Source organism: Macaca mulatta, chromosome 5 (assembly GCF_049350105.2).
Source record: "Macaca mulatta isolate MMU2019108-1 chromosome 5, T2T-MMU8v2.0, whole genome shotgun sequence".
Classification (NCBI taxonomy): domain Eukaryota; kingdom Metazoa; phylum Chordata; class Mammalia; order Primates; family Cercopithecidae; genus Macaca; species Macaca mulatta.
Window position 1 is genome coordinate 5040480 of NC_133410.1, and position 14242 is coordinate 5054721.

At 54.6% G+C, this 14242-nt stretch overlaps 1 protein-coding gene across 26 annotated transcripts in view; it reads left to right on the forward strand.

The window, feature by feature from the left end:
- ABLIM2 (actin binding LIM protein family member 2) overlaps nt 1-6618 on the forward strand; it is a 198989-nt gene extending 192371 nt beyond the window's left edge. For all 26 annotated transcript variants that reach the window (XR_013417723.1, XR_013417724.1, XR_013417740.1 and 23 more), the window contains one exon: nt 4853-6618. Coding sequence is in view for 1 of the 26 variants with exons in the window: in XM_028848300.2 (XP_028704133.2) it covers nt 4853-4966 (114 nt within the window). In the remaining 25 variants the exon portion in view is untranslated. The remainder of the gene's footprint in view (nt 1-4852) is intronic.
- Nucleotides 6619-14242: the final 7624 nt, after the last annotated feature.

The following is a 14242-nucleotide window of genomic DNA, read 5'->3' on the forward strand; positions in this document are numbered from 1 at the left end:
GAAGGAGGTGCCGGTCAGCCGGCCCTGTGCTGGTGCGGGGGGTGGCTGTGACTGGTGGGCTGTGTGGAGGAAGGAGGTGTCAGAGAGGCTCCTCCCAGGGGCCTCTGAGATTGGTGGGGTCAGGGGAGCTGGGAGTACCCTGAGGGGACTTAGGGCTGGACATTGGTGGGGGAGTTGGCCGGGACAACCTGTGCCTGCTGGAGTGGAGGTGGCACAGGTCCCTGAGGCTTCACAGCAAACCTGAGATGGCCCTGGAGGTCCAGGTGGGAGGCAGGAAGTAAGGTGGAGGAAAGGTCAAGCCACCTAGCCTGGCTCCCAGGTCTGGCTCTGCCACTTCTTGGCTATGTGACCTTGGGCAAGTCACACAACCTCTCTGAGCCTGGGCTTCCTGAGGCAGTCCCCCTGCCAGGCTGCAAAAACGCCTCCCTGCAGGATGTTCCCTGGGGAAACCAGCGCACCTCAGCAGTGAGGCCGCCCCACCCTCTGCAGAGACACCCACCCCAGGCTTGCTTCCTTCCAGCTGTGCCTGGCCTGCGCAGGCCCTGGGGGTGAGGTGCACTCCTGCAGGGCCTTCAGGAACCTGGGGCCAGAGGAGCTGGCTCGAGGCCAGAAAGCTGGCCAGGCCTCTGGGGTCAACTGGGCCTCACCCATCCTGCCCGCCCTGGCAGACCCATGGAGAAAGCCTCCCTGCCGCTGGCCGAGTGAGATTGAATGCCAGTTCTGCAGCTGGCCACGGGGTGGGGACCTTTGAGCCCTTCTCACCCACGAGGCAGTGGAGACTCAGCCAGGTGAGGTGTGACACTCAGAATCCCATAGCTGGAGCCCAGAGTGATGAACAGACCCCCCGCTGGGGACAGCCCCTTATGTGACCCTCACCCAGCCTTCCAGATACCCAGGCAACCAAGTTCTGTTCTCACGCTGCAGACAGCAAACAGGACTGGAGCCTGGGGAGAGGTGATCCCTGCCAGCCCCCTAGACCCCTGACCCCAAGTCCTGGGCCCTGTAGGCCACAAACGAGTGACCCAGCCCAGCCCACATGCTCAGGACACCCCTGGCCCCTCCCTGTTGCTATGGTCTGCCAAACCAGGCTGCTCCCCGGGACCTCTGGTGATGCAGTGTCCCAGTCCCAGTGCCGCACTCCCAGAGAAGGTAACCATTCACAGCAACTTCAGAAGCCACCCAGGTGCTCCCTCCAACACCTCAGCCACACCACCCCTCCACCGCCCCTCACAGTCATCCGCAAGGGTACCTCTGCTTCCCACACCCACCTCCCAACACCCTGCCAGCCTTCCTGCTTGCCTGCCAGCTCCAAGTCTTCCTCGAATCGCCCTCCCCAGAGGCTCCCACAGCCTGGAGCCCATGGTGTCATCCTCACACCTGCCCTTCTCTCCTTCCCCAGCATGCGGGGCATGACTGCCCACCGTCTGCTCCCTCTCCATTTCTCCCTCCTCCAGCAAAGACCTGACCCCAGCTAAACCCAAGAGACCGTTCACTCACCAGTCTTCCTCCCTTTAAATACGAAATTGCAGATGGCAGGGGGCACTGCCCAGCTATCCTGCCACACCACCCCCCTGACATCTTCTCTCTGCCGCCAGCACCTTGGTGCCCCTCCTCTAGCCTCCCCCAGCAGGAAGCAGGAACGTGGCCACAGGGAGGCCTGCCCCAGGCGCCAGCACTGAACTCTCCTGCCCTTCGATGTCAGCCTCCGGTCGTTCACATATTTACTTATGTGTCAGTTCACCACCCCGGCCTACCCCTGCCGGGGGCCTTATGTCTCTGGCTGTCCATGTCTGGAACAAGGTCTGGTATCGCCAGGTCTTGGATAAAGCTAGAAATGATTTTCCTTTTTCGTTCCTTTGATCTCATTTGTCTGGATTGTTCCACCGTAATTCAGAAGATGGTGATTTGGTTCCTGTAAGTGCAGGGCTGCTATCTTAAATGACACATTGAGTGTCTTAAATGTCTTAAGAGACACGGTCTGAAATGACAATTCTAAGTTTCTGTGGACTGGCTGATGGATTTCTCAGCACCAAGAAACCCCGATCTCAGCACCATGCAAGTGGTTCATTTCTGGCAAACACCAGGATTCTTTTCCTCTTCGCAAACTCGAGATAGCAGCAGGCGGCCGAGGGCCTCTTCTTGGCGGACTTGCTGGATATACTCTGTGTGTGTGTGTGTGTGTGTGTGTGTGTGTGAGATAGAGAGAGACAGAGAGAGAGAGAGAGAGAGACTCACTCTGGGCACAGATTCAACTAAAACATGACATTCTGGGGGATTTCCTGAGTCCCTCCTCCAGATCACCCCAACTACTGGGGCTCCAAAATCCAGTGCATACCTCACAGATTGGGTGACTTTTGTGAAATGCGTGAATGGCAATGGTTTACACTTTTCATAGTTGACCAGATGTCTCCACTTCCATTTTCTCTTTTGCTAATCACAGTGATTCTAATACAGCACTTGAGTTTTTTGGTTGGTTGTGTTTTGAGACAGGGTCTCACTATGTCACCCAGGTTTGAAGTGCAGTGGTGTGATCACAGCTCACTGCAGCCTTGACCCCCTGGGCTCAAGAGATCCTCCCACCTCAGCCTCCTCAGTGGCTGGGACTCTAGGTACACGCCAGCACACCCGGCTAATTTCTGTAATTTTTGTAGAGATGGGGTCTCGCCATGTTACCCAGGCTGATCTCAAACTCCTAAGCTCAAGTGATCTGCCCGCCTTGGCCTCCCAAAGTGCCGGGATTACAGGTGTGAGCCACCGTGCCCATCCAAATTGACCATTTTAACTATTTTATTTTATTTTATTTTATTTATTTTTTGGAGATGGAGTCTTACTCTGTCACCCAAGCTGGAGTGCAGTGGTGTGATCTCAGCTCACTGCAACCTCTACCTCCTGGGTTCAAGCGATTCTCCCGCCTCAGCCTCCCGAGTAGCTGGGATTACAGGCATGCACCACCATGCCCGGCTAATTTTTGTATTTTTAGTAGAGATGGGGTTTTGCCATATTGGCCAGGCCGGTCTTGAACTCCTGACCTAAGGTGATCCACCCACCTCAGCCTCCCAATGCACTGGGATTACAGGCATGAGCCACCACCCCCGGCCCATTTTAACCATTTTAAAGTGTACCATTCAGTACTGTTCACTGCATTCACAACATTGTGCCACCAGCCCTACTCTCCAGCTCCGGAACATTCCAGCTCCAGAACATTCCAGCTCCGGAACGTTTTCTTCACCACAAGAGGAAACCCCATACCCATTAAACAGTCCCTCCCCATTCCTCTCTCCCCCAGTCCCTGGCCACTGTGAATCCATGCTCTGTCTCTATGGACTTGCCTGTTCTGGACATTTCAAAGATGTAGAATCGTACATTATGTGGTCTTTGGTGTCTGGCTTCCTTCACGGAGCCAGCAAGCATGTTTGGGGCTTGTCCATGCTGTGGCATGTGTTGGAACTTCACGGCCTTTTAAGGCTGAAGGGTATTCCGTCACATGGACATGCCACATTCTGTGTATCTATTCGTCCATTGATGGACACCTGGCCTGTTTCCACATTGCAGTGATTTTGAGTAATGCTGCTAGGAACGTGGATGACCATCATCTGTCTGAGTCCCTGTTTTCCATTCCTCCGGGTGTCCGTCCAAGAGTGGATGGCTGGGGCATATGATAACTGTGTGGAACGTGTCGCAGAACTGTGGAAGACTGCTCCCACATAGCTGCACTGAAGCCATGCTTTTCAGAGGGCAGCAGACAGGGATTCCGGGCAGAGCCTGGCCTCTTCCTGCCACTAGCCTTCAGCCTCCTTCCAGTTCCTCTCTCAGCCCCGCCCAGGCGAGGCAAGGGAAGCATCCCTGTGGATGGAAAGCCCCAGGCTCCCTGGAAAGGCTACTCCTGGGAGGGGACGCGTGAGCCAGCTCTGAGGGATGTGGGGTTTCTCAGTCTGCTGAGGAAGACAGGCAAGAGAGTAGGGGTTACAGGTCCTGCAAGGCAGAGCTAGAAGGCAGGTGGCTGCTTGGCGAGGAGCTCCACAGAGCTTGCGGTGGCTGAGGTCATACTAACACACGCGGCCAGCACCCACAGGTACAGTCCACAGCCAGTGCTGACCTATGTCCACGCCTTCCTCCCCACAGCTCAGGGTGTGGGCTCTGGGGGACCTTATTACGCAGATGAGCAGACTAGGGCTCCAGGGGCTAACTCACTCCTATGGCATCCCAGAAGCACTGGCATCCATGCCCTGACCACCAAGCTGTGTGCCTCTCCACGGTGACTCCAGACAAGAAGCTGGGCTCAGAGAGGCCTAACAACTCTCCCACACTCACGCACCAGGGCCTTCCGGTGGAGGGAGGGTTTGCGCCCGGGCCTGGGCCTTGCCTGGCATCGTTGCTCACTGTCCACACCCCAGCCTCCTGGGCTATGAAGTCTGGGGAGTTAAACCCTCCACCTCCTGCTCTCAGATGGCAGCTGTGACCGCTCACTGAAGTAACGAATATGACCGCCAAAGGAAATCTATAAAAGCTCAGACATCCGCGGGCAGGTAGGGGTCCTGCTCTGGGCCATGTTAATGAACTCGGTCTGCAGCAGCAGATGCCTTTGTAGGGGTCAAGAGCGGAAAGTTCTGGCTCCAGCTCCACCACTGGGCGCTGTGTGTTCCCTTTGTGTCCCTGACAGGGTCACCGTCCCTGAGCTCAGTTCTTTCACTGCAGAGAGGGTGCCAGGAACTGCCAGGAGGCCACGCACACTGAGGGCCACCCCGTCCTCAATGCAGTCCTGCCCCTGCATTGCTTGGCGGCAGCACACGGCCCAACGGTGTCCCTTGCTGTGTGCTAACTGGTCCCTTCTGTTTTGCCTTTTTGTTTGAAGAGACACTTGTCGCCCGAGGAGTTCCAGGAAGTGTTTGGGATGAGCATCGAGGAGTTTGACCGCCTGGCCCTCTGGAAGAGGAATGACCTTAAGAAGAAAGCCCTTTTGTTCTGACAGCTGCCAGCCTGCCCCGCCGGTGTGTGCCGGGCGCCGAGGCGAGGGGTCCCTGGCGAGCACCACGCACACCCCTCCCACATACCTTGCTCTGGCTTCTCTGTGTCGATGGGGTGGGCGGGAGGGGGTCCCCCAGCAGGTGCAGCCCCTGTGCCTGCCGGCGACGCTCCTGCCCGTAGTTTAGGGCCGAGACGGCTAGCTTCACACCACCCTTCCCCGCTGTGGCTTGGTGTCAGGGAGAGGCTGCAGAGTGGCTGTGTCGGGCATTAGACGGAGCACACAGGTGGCTGCAGCCCAGTCCACCTTCCCAGCATCCTCGAGGTGCCCTGGCCCTGGTGCTAGGCATGTGGGGGACGGAGGTGGCTGGGACGTGAGCTGTGAGACTTGTTGATGACAGGTGCTGACACCATTGTTGGGGGTGGGCACACGGCCCTTCGGAGCCTGGGTGGCCTGGCCTCACGGGCAGACTCGCAGACAGGGCAGGGAGCGTCCGGGACAGTGCCAAGAGTGGGGTGTGTGATTTTTGCAGGCGTCTGTGATGGGTCTCTTTAGGGACAAATGCCAACAAGGGACAAGACAGGGCACCTTCCGCCAGCGCCCCTCCATGTGCTGCGTTCCTCTTCCAGATCACCCCCTAGATGCCTACACAATATCTTTAAAGTAACACAGAAGTTTTTATTTTATTAAAAAGTATAGCCTACTTACACGCAAGATGACATATATAGAGTTTAATTTTACAGTCCCTCCGCAGGGGAGCGGCCTCCAGCCTTATCCTCCACCGCTCGGATCTGTGTGGTTTCAGTCAGTTCTTGGTGTGGTCTCATACATAGAGCTCCCTGTCTGGTTTCTTTTTTTCTTTCTTTTTTCTTTTTCTTGTCACACAGGTAACCTTAAAGACAGACCCCTCTAAATAACGCTTTGTAAATACACGTGAAGTAGAGCCACCACTGTTCTCCTTGCGGTTATTTTTCCAAATCTTGGAGAGAAAACATCCTCCTCTGACGGCCAAAGCCTCAGAATCAAGGGTTTCCACGTACCCGGCCTGATACCCGACGCAGCTCTTGGTGCACCATCCTTGTGCTGCGGCTGGCGGTGTCTTAGCCTGAAACAGAAACCCCACCCGCCCCAGGAGTGATGTGCTCCCTGAAACAGACAACCACACGCTGTTGGGGAGAGAAGGATGGAGATGGGATGGAGATATGGCTCTTCTCGTCTTCGAAGCCAGCAGGGCATCCTGGAGCAGGAGGCTGGCCGGGCTCCCCAAGCGAAGGCGTTGGTGTCTGTCATTAGGAGTGCGTTAGGGTGCAGCGCCGACCATCACAGGATGCGGATAAGCGCGCTGAGAGGTGGATGAAACACCAAAGTCTGTTTCCCTGTCCGCAGTGGGTGTTGCCTCTTTGTGTGTGTCCCGATGTTCCTGCCTGTGAGTTGGCCTTACTCCGCTTCCTTAGCGCCCATGACACGCCAAGTCCCGTTTCGCACTCGGCTTCTTACCCGCCCGGCTCGGCTAGGGACGGGAAGTTTTTAGCACCTAATATGCTTCCTGCCATTGAGCAATCTGAGCCTGAGCAACTGGAAACCCCCATTTCTCATTAGTGCAATGTCATGTCTGATCCCAGGAAGCCTGGAAAATAAAAGACGATGCATTATAACTTGCGGCAGTACAAGAGCACTTGTTATGAACTTGTGTGATTTGAAAGGCAAGGCCCCTTCTGCAAGTAGTGCTTGGGGAGGGCACCCATTCCAGGCATAGCGCTGGGTGTGTTCACGGGGCAAGCGAGGCCTTGGGAAGGGGCCAAATGTTCCCATTGGATATTCCCCAGAGGCAGCTTGCACAGATGCATTCCTGGGCCCTCACCAGGGCCAGGCCCTCTGCTGATGGCAGTGATGAGGGAAACTTGATACGCACCTGCCCCGGAGGTTGGGGAGACAAGGACAGCAAGGCTGATCGATGCTCTGTGGAGCTGGCCCCAGGGAGGTCCCAAATACACCACCAGGTCAGGGGAAGCTTTCTAGACAAGATGCTGCCCAAACTAAGTCTTGGCAAATGGGAGATAAGGGAATAAACACTCCCCAATAAGGGAAAGGCATTCTGGGCAGCTGGAACAGCAGTAGTGGAGGCGCTGAGGCTGGACACAGCCTCCCAAGTTCTGGAAATTTCGGTGGCTGGTTATGGCTTAACACAGGGCCAAGGAAAAGGGTGGAAGGAAAGAGACTGGAGGCAGGGCTCCCACATGGGATTAAACAGTGCCCTGCTGGGATTAAACATCTCATCATCTCCAATCTTATTCCCATAACATTCATGATTCTTTCTAACTTTCAGCCTTCCCCAAAAAAGCTTGTCCATAGACACAACCTGCCACCACCGTCTACCCAGTTACACACTCAGAAATCAGCATTGTCCTCAGTTTCTTACCCCGGGCCCAAGGACAACTGTCCACAAGCCCTAGTAAGTGCCACCTCCCAAGCATCGGCCTACAGCTCTCCACCTGCACAGACGTCCCCGGTGGGGCATGCTGAGAACAGGAGGTGGCACTCTGACCCATGACACTAGACACAGGAATAAGCCTGGTCTGGCCCTGGCAGCCAGGACATGCAGGCACCCTGGCCACCCTCAGGCCCCTCCCCTGCTACTGCACAGCCTTCCTCTGCCGTCCGCTCCCACACTTGCCCCTGAGCAAACTGTGTCCACCCAACGCCAGAGTGATGCTTTGAAAACATCAGTCAGATCACACCAAGCTCCCAGCGGCCTTCTGTGGCTTCAAGAGCCAGGCCTTATGTGACCCCCACTTGCCATTCCCGTCCACCCCCCTGCCCCTGAGTTTGTCCCCATGGTCACAGTCCCAAACTGTGGCTCTCTCTGAGTTCTTCAGACACCAAGCCTGCCGGTTTTCACCCACGATCTCCCTCCTGGGGGAGCTCTGCTGCTTCTCAACACAGGGTCCCTCCCTTCCTTCTCAATTCAACTCAGAAGCTCCCCTCTCAGACAGGGCCCTCCGCTGACTTTCCAAATTGCCACCTATCCCGACGTTCCTCATGGTACCTCCTCATGCCCTCTGTGTGTCAGCAGTTCCTTCTATTTTATCTTATTTTATTTGTGTATGTATTTATTTGAGACCGAGTCTCACTGTCACCCAGGCTTGAGTGCAATGGCGCGATCTCAGCTCACTGCAACCTCCACCTCCCGGGTTCAAACGATTCTCCTGCCTCAGCCTCCCGAGTAGCTGGGATTACAGGCGTGCCTCACCACACCTGGCTAATTTTTTGTATTTTTTAGTAGAGACGGGGTTTCACCGTGTTAGCCAGGATGGTCTTGATCTCCTGACCTCGTGATCCGCCCTCCTCGGCCTCCCAAAGTGCTGGGATTACAGATGTGAGCCACCGCGCCCGGCCCACAGTTTCTTCTTTCTCGCTTTATTGACCATTTCCGTCCATCAAACCCTAAGCCCGAGAGGGCTGACGACTTTGTAACCGTGCTCTATGAACTGGGAATGTCTTTGGAGTATTTCCTAGCAAGGCTGGAGCCCATCTGGTTTCTGTGCTTTCCCCAAAGAGTCTCATGGCGCTCGTGCTTCTAGAACAGCGCTGTCCAATCCCACTGCCCGTGATGACAATGACATTCTACATCCGCACTGTCCAACACGCCAGCCACCAGCACTTGAAATGCAGCCAATGTGAGTGGAACTGAGATTTCAATGTAACTCTTTTAGAGTTCAGGAGCCACATGTGGCTACTGGCTGCGTGCTAGACAGTGCAGTGCCCTGAGGATTAGAAACTGCTGCTGCCCTAAGCTTAGACGTGCATGTCCACAGGCCCTGGGATCTGTCACTCCTGTCTTGCAACGAGTGTTCATTAGTGCCTGGTCTATAGGATCCATTGAGAATGCACTTGCTGAGCATGCATCTGTGCCTGGCACTGCCCTGGGTGCAGGGGTTTGCTTGGCACAGTTCTTGCCCTCCAGACTCATGACGTCTGCCATCTGAACCTCAGAGCCCCAGGTTCTAAGCCAGTTTGGCTCAGTCTTCCATGCCAGTCTTCGTGTCTGCCAGTGGCACCAACCTTCCCAATTCAGCACCACCCTGGGCCTGTGTGAGGAACTCCCAGGAGAGATAGGCAGGGAGACATCAGACATCGGCGCCTGCAGGGCCTCCGTCCTCAGCCCTTCTCCCCAGGGCAGCTGTGTGCATTCCAAGCTACTTAAATCGGAACCAAAAGCTTCAGAATTCACTGCAGCCATGCGAGAGAACGTGACAATCTCACACAGGTCTTAGTGTTCGGCTGAAAAGTGACACTTGTCACCTCTAGTGGTTGAAACTAGTCACATGTCCCTGCCCAGCTGCAAAAGGGTCTAGGGAGCGTCTGAGAAGAGGGAGGATGAGAACCGGGAGCAAGCCTTACCAACTACAGCCCAGGCTACACGGGTGTCTTCTCTTCCCCAAGTCCAAGCCCCAGTGCCTTCGGTGGCTCTTGGTGGGAACTCACTTGGAGCCCTCCCCTGCCCTGGCCACCATCCTCTCTGGGTGAGCCATTCACTCATTCATCCACACAGATCTGCATGCTGGCTCCAGCCTGGCCCCCATACCCACCGAGTCTCTGCCATGTGCAGTGACCCCCCCCCAGAGGGCTTTCACCCACAGAGCACCATGTTCTCCTGTGTGACCTGCTGTCCCCAGCACAGGTGATCAGACCAAGGATGGCCCCTGAGCCATCGGCAGAGTGAATCCCTAGTGGCCCAGGGCAACGCTGTGCCCCATGGAAAGACTTTGCTCTACTTGGACATTGATCTACTCAATCCAAAGCTCTCCCAGGGAGGTCATGAAATAGGGAGTTGATGGGGGGTGGGCAAAGCAGGGAACACTCAACCAGAAGCCTGAGCCAGCAGAGGCCATGGGTAAAGAGAAGGGTAGAGAGATGCTGGCCAGGAGAGGAGGAAGAGGGGGAGCCCAGAGGGCACTGGGGCTGGCAGAGTCTGGTGGACTTTGCCGACCACTTGGGCTGCACTTAAGCCCACCCTGCCTCCCCTCTGGGTTCTTTTTTTTTTTTTTTTTTGAGGTGGAGTCTCACTCTGTCACCCAGGCTGGAGTGCAGTGGCGTGATCTCGACTCACTACAAGCTCCACCTCCCAGGTTCATGCCATTCTCTAGCCTCAACCTCCCAAGTAGCGGGGACTACAGGTGCCCACCACCACACCCGACTAATTTTTTGTATTTTTAGTAGAGACGGGGTTTCACCCTGTTAGCCAGGATGGTCTCGATCTCCTGACCTCGTGATCTGCCGGCCTCGGCCTCTCAAAGTGCGGGGATTACACGCTTGAGCCACCACGCCCAGCCTTTTTTTTTTTTTTCTTCTGAGACAGAGTTTCACTCTTGTCACCCAGGCTGGAGTGCAATGGTGAGATCTTGGCTCACTGCAACCTCCACCTCCCGAGCTCAAGTGATTCTCTTGCCTGAGCCTCCCAAGTAGCTGGAACTACAGTCTTGAGCCACCATGCCCAGCTAATTTTTTGTATTTTTAGTAGAGACGGGGTTTCACCATGTTGGCCAGGCTGGTCTCAAACTCCTGACCTCAGGTGATTCACCCGCCTCAGCTTCCCAAAGTGCTGGGATTACAGGTGTGAGCCACCACACCTGGCACCATCTGGGTTCTGAGTTGAGAACCAGCATGAGGAGATGGATCGTGGCCCAGGGAAAGGATCAGTTTCCCTAATGCACAAGTCCTCGGGTCCTGAAATGGAGAGCTTCTGGAATGACTGAGTTGGAAGATACTGCTCAGTGTATTTTATTTTATTTTTCATTTATTTATTTATTTATTTATTTATTTATTTTGAGACAGAGTCTCACTCTGTTGCCCAGGCTGGAGTGCAGTGGCATGATCTCAGCTCACGGCAACCTCCTCCCCACAGGTTCAAGTGATTCTCGTGCCTTAGCCTCCTGAGTAGCTGGGATTACAGGCATGCCGCCACTACACCCAGGTATTTTTTCTATTTTTAGAGGAGATGGGGTTTCACTGTGTTGTTGGCCAGGCTGGTCTGGAACCACTCGCCTCAAGTGATCCTCCTGCCTCAGCCTCCCAAGGTGCTAGGATTACAAGCCTGAGCCACCACGCCCAGCACCTGCTCAGTGTACTTTAGATCAGAAAAGTCTTCCACTGTGGCCCACCCCCATCCTTGCCCCAAACTTGGACCTAGGTCCCTCCAGGGTCATAGCTGGCTGTGCAGGGTGAAGAAGAGGCAGCTGCATGGTACCAAATCTGCTTGTAAGCCCAGGGGCATGGTTCTCCAGGCCCACCTCCAGCCCAGGCCTGGGGCCTGACCAGGGAACCCCCCTGGGAGGTGAAGAAGAGAATCATCACAGCATGCATTTCTTCCTCTCTGACCACGTGGGGTCTGTTTCCTGAAAAGGCCGTATATGCAAATTGGCCCCCAAAGGCAGACGGAGCCAAGAAACCAAAGAAAGAGGCAGACAAATCCAGTTTATCAGTAAAGGGTGATTTATGAGGGGGAACTTAACAAACAGAAATGTGGTCTCGGGCAGCCACAGTGGATCTCTGCACCACAACCGCGCAGACCCACAGATTGGGGAAAAAGTGTACGTGCTCTGGAAGGAATGTGTAGGTGGCTGCGGGCGTCACAGCCTATCATGTATGCAACACCAAGGGTTGTTTTGGAGGAAAGGCTAGTGAAGAGGTGTTTCTACATAAAGAGCAATACATCAACTCGACATCTTGGAGGCATTCCCGGGCTCAGGTTAGTCAGGAGTCACGTGCTGGATTAGGATTTAAAATGAAGTCGCTCTTATCCCCACGGAGTCCTCAGAGAATCCTAGGAGGCTGACCCTTCCTGAGTCCCCACTTTATGAATGAGGAAACTGAGGCACAGAGCGAGGCAATGTAACTTGCTCAGGATTACCCAGGTGTCAATGACTGGGTGGGAGATCCAGTCATTCACGCCACTCCACACCCCACACTCTGGCTTGTGACAAGATGCATCATCTTGCCTAGGTGTGTTTCTGAGCAAGCCTGCCCAGGGGCCAGGAGCAGAGCTTGGTGTGCAGGTCACCCTTACAGCGGGCCGCTGGCAGCCGGGTATCTTACCAATCAGAGAAGCCCCTCACGTGCCTGGGAGGAGCAGGTGGCACATTGGACGGGGACCAGGGGTGGTCCTGCAAGGCCACTTCCTTCCAGATACCCCCCTCCCTCAATAGGTTACCAGGGCTGACGCTGGACCCCTGGGCTCCAGCTGTGTGGACAGGTGGGTCCTGGCCACCATGCTAGTGAGGGTAACAGCTGATTGTGTGCTGGACAGTGGAGCCCAGTGTTCCCTGTCGGGGAGGCTGCTTCCTGTCACCCTTGGTTCTCGAGGCTCCCCACATGGTCTCCGTCCCCCTGGGAACACTGCACGTGCTCCATTGCTTGTGGCCATGCCTTTATCAGGTACACTTCCTTCTGGCCCCAAACCCCAGCTGGGTCCCTTCCCTTGTCCCTTCCAAAGCAGCCATCCCTAAGCTGCCTTCATTCTGTGCCTGTGGAGGGCCCTCCCCCACCCTGTTGTTTTGACCTTTCCTTGCTGTGATCCACCTCACTCCCCTTTCTGGGTTCCCAGGCTGCCCCATTGCCTGGAGACAATACCCATTTATTTATTTATTTATTTATTTATTTATTTATTTATTTATGTAGAGATGAAGTCTCGCTCTGTCACCAGGCTGGAGTGCAGTGGCACAACCTCGGCTCACTGCAACCTCTGACTCCCTGGTTCAAGCGATTCTCCTGCCTCAGCCTCCTGAATAGCTGGGATTACAGGCACACACGCCACCACGCCCAGCTAATTTTTGTATTTTTAGTAGAGACACGGTTTCACCATGTTGGCCAGGATGGTCTCAATCTCCTGACCTCGTGATCCGTCCGCCCTCGGCCTCCCAAAGTTCTGGGATTACAGGCGTGAGCCACCGCGCCCGGCCAGAGACCCGTTTATTACTTAAGCTAATGCGACTTACACAAGTGAAAGCTGCATCATTCCAGAATCTGGTCCCCATTGCCCTCCTCCCAACCCCACCTTGCGGAGGGGATGAAGGCTGGTGTTGGGGGAGTAGCCCACACATTCAAGCAGACTGGCTGGGGTTAGGGCGGGTGCTCTGTGGAGAAGTCCGGGATTCCGCAGTCTCTGTACCACAGAGCTGAGAGGGGCAAGTCCCTAAGCATAAAAGCACTTCTGATCAATTAAATGGGAGAGGAAATCAGTGCTTCCCTGGGGACCACCAGAGGCTGCCCGGCCTATTGCTGAACTAGGTTTCATAAATAGAAGAGCTTTCTTTTCTCATGTCCCAATTGTGAGGCTCATTCCTCAGCCAGGCATCGATTCTGAGAGCTCCATTAGCAAGCCCTGCCTGCTACCAGCTTCCCCTTCCTCTGACACCCTGAGTCTCTCTCAGCTGTAACACTTAGATACCGTGCCACTCCTTTACAGGGGCCGTGGGGACTGCTCACCCACAGAAGTCTCACTGAAAATCAATGGACAAAGGCAGACTGATAGGGGAAAAGGCATCCATGTTTATTCACATGCATGGGGCGGCTGTGGGGAGCAACAGAGTGAGCACCTTAATCCCCCAGTGGGGTGCAGAAGCTTTTCTACCCTTTTTCATAGGGGAGGGTGGAGATAAAGAATGTAGGGAATTTTTTTGTTGTTGTTTTTTTTGAGATGGAATTTTTTGAGACGGAATCTCACTCTGTTGCCCAGGCTGGAGTGCAGTGGCGCAATCTTAGCTCACTGCAACCTCCACTTTCTGGGTTCAAGTGATTCTCCTGCCTCAGCCTCCTGAGTAGATGGGATTACAAGCGCCCGCCACCATGCCCGGCTAATTTTTGTATTTTTAGTAGAGACCGGGTTTCACCATGTTGTCTGGGCTGGTCTCAAATTCCTGACCTCAGGTGATCCACCCACCCTCGGCCTCCCAAAGTGCTGGGATTACAGGAGTCACCGTGCCTGGCCTGTAGGGAATTTTTAGAGGAGCAGGACTTGAACATCAGGGAGAATAAAATCAACTTGTAAATGATTCTCCTATTTGTATAGTGCTGAATATCCCCACCTGTTAAAACAACTAAAATAAAAGACATTCACTTGTAAAGGGTTCTCTTTGGAATTTGAATGGGTCTGAGAGGCAAACATTATCTTGTGGAACAAAATATAAGCTCTCAAAGAAAGGAAAGACAGTTGATGTTTTTATACCATCTTAAAGTTACAGAAAAAATAAGGGCTCGGATCTCAGCAAAACAGGTTATGGA